Source organism: Sceloporus occidentalis, unplaced genomic scaffold (assembly GCF_023333645.1).
Source record: "Sceloporus occidentalis isolate IW3139 unplaced genomic scaffold, rSceOcc1.0.p SCAF_55, whole genome shotgun sequence".
In the NCBI taxonomy this organism is placed as follows: domain Eukaryota; kingdom Metazoa; phylum Chordata; class Lepidosauria; order Squamata; family Phrynosomatidae; genus Sceloporus; species Sceloporus occidentalis.
Genome location: NW_028317035.1, coordinates 3,378,877 through 3,386,860, shown reverse-complemented (window position 1 = coordinate 3,386,860; position 7,984 = coordinate 3,378,877). Strand labels below are relative to the sequence as shown.

General features: G+C 41.0%; 1 protein-coding gene across 1 annotated transcript; it reads right to left on the bottom strand.

The window, feature by feature from the left end:
• Positions 1-2,446: 2,446 nt before the first annotated feature.
• LOC149287938 (ubiquitin thioesterase OTU1-like) lies at positions 2,447-4,225 on the bottom strand. The gene is made up of 2 exons (XM_089492371.1): positions 4,018-4,225; positions 2,447-3,150 (listed from the first exon to the last, which is right to left on the bottom strand). Exons 1-2 carry the CDS (start codon positions 4,223-4,225, stop codon positions 2,447-2,449), a joined length of 912 nt encoding a protein of 303 aa, XP_089348497.1.
• Positions 4,226-7,984: the final 3,759 nt, after the last annotated feature.

The window sequence follows — 7,984 nt, the reverse complement described above, 5'->3', positions numbered from 1 at the left end:
TCACAAATGCTCCACTGGGTGAAGGGGCAAAAATTCTCACAGAAACTCAAAAATCTTGTGGAAAGCCTTCCCAGAAGAGTGGAAGCCATTATAGCTGCAAAAAAGGGAACGGAGCCAAATACATATCATTGTCTATGTGTTTAGAATGCAATGTCTTCAAAGTACCTGTAGGTGTTATGTATGTTTGCCCATATGGTATACATTACTGAACACACCAAATACCTACTGATGTAATTGAAATAGGTTAATTCTTAAAGCAGTATAAACTCTTTAAAGATGTATTTTAATAGGACGATAGACAATCAGTTGTTCAACAGTATGACTAAACAAGGACATTTGTAAAATATGCAGTACTAGGGAACGTCTAAGAAGGTAGCATATCCATGGTATTCGATGTAAACAAAAAAATACAAGTGCTTAATAAATATAGCTTAATAGATCAAAACTTAAAAAGTAACAATGTGATACCATACAAGACTTCTTTATGAAGAACACTCTTCCTGGCATATAAGACCTTTAAAAGCCAACAGACTATACATTAAAAGCATAATTGTGTATTAACTTAAATAATTACTTCATTTACATGTGCCCTTCGCTACCCCTTAAAATACAGAGTTCTATTGGGTTTAACACTTAGAATGAGACTTATACATTTTGCATTCACAACCAGAGGTTAAAATTGATATTTGCCTTTACAGCACCAAAATGTTCTGTCAAATGTCACATTATACATCACGTAATTCGACTGGTTGTAATAGTCTAACTAAACAGAAAGCTATAGTCCGTTTCAAAATGTAAACTATTCAAGTAATCTGCTTTTGATCTTCCGAATCCTCCATGGAAAACAAGTATGAAGCTACAAAACCCATGATTTCTTGGTGCAAAATAAATCCTGTTAACTACTTATGGCTCATTCTTGAAGTGATGTGTAAATATTTGTATATGTTTGTGGAGCCACCATGGCCTGTAACTTCATCAAGGGGCATAGTCCAAGCATCCAATGTCCTGTAGGTTACAAAAATACTAATAAAATAAAAACCAATACATGCTTGTAAACAAGTGATTTTCCACGACTTGAAGGTATTGTTTTAACATAATAAGATTTACAATCTATAAACGGTAACAGCAAGGTGAAGTGTCCATAAACAAAACATGCGCATGGATGTATGCTGATACAGTTCCAAATGTACATTCCTACAGGTGGCCAGTCAACAGCACTTCCAGAAGAAAAACAAAGAGAATCTTATTTAGTTGTGAAGGTAAAACATGCAACCATCTACTTCTCTGTGTTTGATAGAAGGCGGACATCAAGAAAAAAAAAACATTAAAAGATTATCCAAGATTTTGTTTGTGATTATTAATATGACTGCTCCTCCCTGCAGCATATAAATACACAACCGGATATAAGACAATAAGTGTGGTGTTCCGGCTGCTTTGTTCAATAATTCTGATAAAGGGAATCGGACGGCCATTCAGATTTGAAAACAAAACGTACACATAAAAGAAAAACAAAAAAACCCCACAAATTTTAAGCTAGTCTAGTGACATTGCTATTATGTAAATAATACATAATTTATAATGGTGTAGCCAAGTGAAAGCTCTGTATATCACTGTGCATTTTCTTACAATTAATTAACAAACACTTTGGTGGAACTGCCAGACTCTTATTCTGTATCAACTCTGCAACATATTTAGCAGCATTTTAGGGACCACCAAAAAATGAACGCAGTGAACAAATACCATGGCCATTGTATAGTCACTGAGCATGCATTCTTTCTGGTGCCTAGCCTTAAAATTAAGGTTGTGACGGTATTTGTGGGTGTATCAACTAAATGATGTGGCAACAAAAACATGCTATGCCATGTGCTCGTGGGGTAATGTATCATCTTCTAGAACAGGAGGCACTGACTGGAACCTACATTTTTGCCTGCGATGTAAATGTTTATTGTACATTAAATGTGCATGAGGGCTTGGCATGCATTTTCATTTACTCATATCAGATAGTAAAGTAGTAACAGTAACACTGAGGTATAGAAGGGGTGGTTAAGTTATGTGCACTGCAGATTTAATTCCACTCAGCCTTTGTATGACCGAGTCATGCAATTATTAAGCAAGGGCGCCAGTTTGCCCAAGAACTTCCCTTATTTATACTTCACCAAACAATATACTATAAAAACGGCAAAATACATACAAGTGCAGCATTACATATCATGATTAAGTATGTTTAGAAAGGCCTAACTGCAAAGAGGCTGTTAGTTAAAGGCTAAGGGTGACGCTGCTTGTCAAACTGCATTGTAAGGTTTCCTGTGATATTTTAAAGGTTAAATACTGCATTGACCTGAATGTTCTTCTTCAGATCTGCAAGCTTGTTTTTTGATTATTAAGGTTCAGCATTTCTGTGAGGTAGTTTGGCTAATTTCTAATGCAGTAGTTAAAGGGAAGGGTATTACACCTCCCCAAAGTTTGTATGCCCCGTTTCCTTGGCATGATCCCTGGCAGCTGACTGCCCTGTTAAACCTTTCTGACACACCATGCAGCGCAAGGCAAAACGGTTCACATCCGTGAACTGTCTCTTCTTTCTGGCATCATCAGCAAGCTCCAAGGCCTGTACAAGGGCATCATCATCCAAGGTAGAAAATATCGTCATGGGGGGCATGTCAAGTTCAGAAAGCTCCCGCTGCAAAGGATCATAGTGAATGCCATCATAGATGAGCATAACCCGTTTAGTGTAACCAGCATCTTCCCCGAACCGGTCTATCCTCACAGTCTGTGTATCCACCACACATATCTCACATCGAAAATATTTGGAAAGGATGGAAACTTCTATAGCACCTCCCCACGTATCCTCTTTTCGTATCCACGCACAGTACTCCTCATTGCTTTTACCGAGTACTGCCTCACAGTAGTTGATTGGGTCACTTGACACGATGTCAGCAATGAGGTTACGCATCTCCGGCGCACAGGAGGGGTCATAAACACCACCCTCCACTACATAATGAACACTGGTGAAGAGACAGGAGTTGTCAGCTGGAACTACGCGACGGACAATTCTTGCCTCTGTTGCCGGCTGAATTTCTTGGTTTTGCTTTGAGGTAGGCAGAGGCGCTGTATTCACTTTAGTTTTGTCTTCCTCCACGATAAGTGTGTCACCTAAAAGGTATTAAGATGAACATCAATGCCTTCTCCTAAAATTAAGGAAATTTATTTTTTTTTGCTCTAGAATTTATTTTCTAAAAGATTCATATGGAAATTCTGTTTTCCCTGGAACAGCTCTCTAGGTTACCTCGGATCATTTTTTAAATTAATTGCTTTGGTTTAATTGTTTCCAAAAGCCAGTATCAGCTTAGTCATACAAGTATGACAGAACCTAAAAAGCCCGGTCTATTTGCCTTATAACAGGATATATAAACTGCTCTGGGCAAAAGCCTGGCAAACTAATACATAATTAGATTTTTTTTATTTATTTATTTTTTTTTATTGAAAAAAAACTTACCTTGCTGTTATTTTTTTGTCACAAGGAGGTGATCCCTGTGCATGAGCAGCCCAGCTTACCCTTCAGATGTCCCGAGTGTTTCATATCAGTTTGTCAGTATCTCAATTTTTGTTTTATCCTAAACTTTGACTATACATGTATTGTAAGCGACGTATTAATCGTTAGCGCTTTATAAAAAATAAAATGATAATCCTCTGGGACAGGCAAGCATTCTATTCTTAATCCAAAATGTTTGTACGGTCTCAACTTTGGTCCCCAATGTCATGGCGTATAAAATCACCTATGAAAATAATGGTATATCCGTGAAATTGATTCACAGCGTGAAAAATGGATGAACATGGTATATGTCCAAGAAATATCTCCCCCCCCCCCCCCCCAGCTACTGTCTGCCACTGACCCCTGTGTATAAGGTGGCTTATATATTAAATTGTCCATTAACCATGATGGACACCATCATTACATACTACATACCCACCCACTTCTTATATTTTATAGCCCCCCCAATGGACATCGAGCCTCCTCACCGGATTTGATGGGTAGGTCTCCCAGGGTAGCATCGCCGTTACTCAGGTCCAGGTTTTCAGGAGGAAAGCCCACCATGACCCGCTGCTGGGAGCCCAAAATCCCAGTCAGCCCGGCGATTCTCTCCTTCAGCTCCCGGATACTAGAAAGAGCTGTCAGACCTTGAAGGACTTGGCTGCCCTCCCGCGTTTTACAACGTAGACGAAGCATAGCAAACCCTAAACTCTCTCACCGGTATGAAGTAACAACAATGACTAGGGATGCCGGGAGAAGCGCTACTGCCGCACACAGCTCTCGCGAGATTCTAAATCACGTCCCGATATTTTGCCCTCGACAAAATTTTCCTCTGGCTTTTTTTTATTATTATTATTTTACAAACGGAAGTACAATAAGCGTTGAAGAGAACTGTGCTTTATTTTAACACCATTTTAAAAATGATGACACACGGAGTGGGACGTATCGAAAATGTGGTGCAACGTTTGAAATGTGCTGTCGTTACTATAACGACCAATTAAATGCAGTAACATAGCGGAACAACAGCGGTATTCAGAAGATTAAACATGTATTGTTGGCCGTTATATAGCTTTAACTGTCCTACGTTTCTAAGCCTGTGAAATACGGGTAAAATGGGCTTTATTCACTAAAGTGAGAGTTGTGGCTTAAACTATTGATCATGACGGGTCGATACTGGCAAGTGTCTCCAATGTGAGAATGGCCCTGTTTAATGCATCATTTAATGGGTGAGGAAATTGAAGAAACCCCACTGATTTACCTATACAATATACAGGGCCAGCCAAGCTTTTTCTGCTGCAGACGCTCATTCGGGGTTGGTCCATCATAAAGTATACTGAAAACCACAGCTCTCTCCTTTAGTGAATAACGTGGCAATTAATCTTTGCTGTAAGTTGGTTTACCAGGACCTATAAATAGATATTTATTGCGATTTCACGTATGCACATTGTTTTTTATGCATTTTGTCTTTTATAGAATACGGAGCACTGGGAAACACTTAATCATTCTCAGATCTTCCATAAGGGAACGCCGATTCAGGCTCAACCTTGGTATGTCTCACAAACCTAGACACTGATCACGTGACTATGTGAAGGGAGATCCCAATGTCAAAACAGTTTTACGTTATTCGCATTATTAACCCCTTTGCACTGTGGTGTGCGTATATGTTACATATAATGCTTTTGTCATTATTAAGAGAGGTCCCTGGTTTCTACAAAGGCCTTAAGGGGATCTCTAGTTGCACTAGAACATCGAATTAAGAATTAAAAGTGGAAAAAATCTTTGTTGCTAACATGGAGGGATTAGTAATAATTGTGGCATCATAGGCACCCCCAGGTGAACAAAAAATATACGCAGGCACATTAATTTTATTATTATTTTTTAATACAAAATGAACTGATGAGCATCTGTGGAATTAAACTCTCTTCATACCTACAGCAAGGATACTGAGATCGATGGGAGAGTTAAAACCCTAAAAAGATCCCAGAACGGTGAGATCTTCGAGAAAAAAATATTTTGGACGACAGGCTTTGGTCTCGATTGCTACGAGGCGAACACGCAAACGCGTAGAGCATATTAATTACTATCCAACAGTTCTCCTAAGCACTTTGTAAGGGTAACTATGGTGCAACAAATCAGTTGCTAGGATCCCCTTTATTTAAACCCACCCCATACACTGAACGATAATGATTGGATATGCGCGCCACTCCTCTCTAGCTACCCACTATAATGAACCAATACCAAATAAGAGGCGTGGCCTTTCTGCACAAATGTAAACTTTACTACAGGTAACCAAGAGCGAATCTGTACGTAATATGACTGACATTTTTGATTTGGGCAAATGAGAAGTATTTAAATTATATCACAGAAAAAAAGGTTAAACTAGGGCTTCCAATGGGTGGCCACGCATTCCGGTTTCCATTCTTTTCTACATATTACAAAGATTAGCTTTGATTTCAAGCCAGAGGATTTCCGGTTCCTTTTTGAGCATCCGCTGATTCCCCGTCATCCATAAGTTTCAATTGTCATGTGATTGTTCTACGCTCATACGGTGTCGTCTATTTCCCAAAACAAAGATGGCCATCGCTTAATCAATGAGCAGCCCTGACGTCAGAGAGGAGCCGGTACTCGTCTCCTTCAACCAGCCCACCTGGGTCACCGGCTTGTGTGACAGACGCTGTGAACAACGAGGCGGCCAGGTGCCAGGGAGAGCGAGAGGTAAGGCACGTTACTATACATATACCTTGTGACAGTGCTAATGGTATATCGCATTATGATGAATGCCATACGTTTAATATACGTGTACAGCATTGGAACAAGAAACAGTGGCCAATTCTCTCTCTCTCTCTCTCTCTCTCTCCTCTCTCTCTCTCTCTCTCTCTCTCTCTCTCTCTCTCTCTCTCACATTCATTGATCTGTTTAAGGAATACTTACCGTATTTGCTCGATTATAAGACGACCCTGATTATAAGACGACCCCCCAAAATCTGAATATTAACTTAGGAAAAAAAGAAAAAGCCTGAATATAAGACGACCCTAAAGGAAAAAAGTTTTACCAGTAAATGTTAATTCATGTAAACTATTTTTTTAAATAAAAGCTATGATTGAGAAAAATATTTTTTTTGTTTTTATTTCCTTGTATTTTCCAACCTGTCCCCCAGTTACGCACATCTGCCCCCAGGCTTGCCACACCAATATGGCACTGTGGCCCATGATATGCCTTTTAACCCTCTATATGCCACTGTGCCCCATGGTATGCCTTTTGACCCCCTATGTGCCACTCTGCCTCCAGAAATGCCTTATACCCCTATATCCCATTCTGGCATTTAGGGGGTTAAAATGCATATTATGGGGCAGAGTGGCATATAGGGAGGTATAAGGCATTCCAGGAGGCAGTGGCATTAAGGGAGTTAAAAGGCATTGTATAGAGCACTCTATAAGGCATTTCAGGAGGCAGAGTGCTCTATTAAATGCCCCCTTAACGCCACTCTGCTTCCTGAAATGCCTTATAACTCCCTATATGCCACTCTGCCCCATAATATGCCTTTTAACCCCCTAAGTGCCAGAGTGGCATATAGGGGTATAAGGCATTCCAGAAATGCCCTATGTCCCCCATTTAACACACACACGCACACACACTTACCGGTGCTTCCAAATTCCTGCTGTATTGCCGGGGCAGCGGGTTGACGTCTCCTTCCGCTGCAGCCGGAAGGAGGTGGAGTTGGCAGCGGGGGGTTGTCTGCGTCCGTCGCGGATACCTTTCCCGGCTGTCAGAGATCAGAGTTCCGGCACCTGTGCGGGGAACTCTGATTTCTGACAGTCGGGGAAGGTATCCGCGACGGACGCAGACAACCCCCGCTGCTAGCCACACCTCCTTCCGGCTGCAGCGGACGTTGTCTACGCGGATCGCGTAGACGTCAACCCGCTGCCCCGGCAATACAGCAGGAAGCACCGGTGTGTGTGTGTGTGTGGGAGACAGGAGGATCCAGGTCCCCTGCAGCGGTGCGGGGGATCTGGATCTTAGTCTCATAATCAGACCTCTATTTGAGGTCTGATTAGAAGACGACCCCGATTAGAAGACGAGGGGTATTTTTCAGAGCATTTGCTCTGAAAAAAACCTCGTCTTATAATCGAGCAAATACGGTAATAAGCAAGTGTAGACTTGTATTCATATTTATTCATTTTTCAAATGACTTTTTACATGTCCCCCAAGACAGCCTAAAACCCAGTCATTTCCTTTGCATCATAGCCGGCTTTGCAGTGTTTCCAAAGCAGACTAGGTCAGTGTTGGGTCTGGAATGCCCCTGTTCTACCTGGAGTAATGCAGTCTTTTCTGGTCTGCCAACATTTTGCTTTTAGTTGTTCAATCCTCTGCAGCGCTGCACACATTAGGCGTCTTTTGATCTCTTTGCAAGAATTTCTCAGAATTTTCTTTCTTTGCTTCAGCTGTTTCTAGGTG

Bases quoted from the DNA above. Each gene is read 5' to 3' on its own strand.
- LOC149287938 (XM_089492371.1), bottom strand. From the start codon at position 4,225: ATGCTTCGTCTACGTTGTAAAACGCGGGAGGGCAGCCAAGTCCTTCAA. The intron at 3,151-4,017 runs GTGAGGAGGCTC...AATACCTTTTAG, and splicing joins AGACCTACCCATCAAATCCG to GTGACACACTTATCGTGGAG.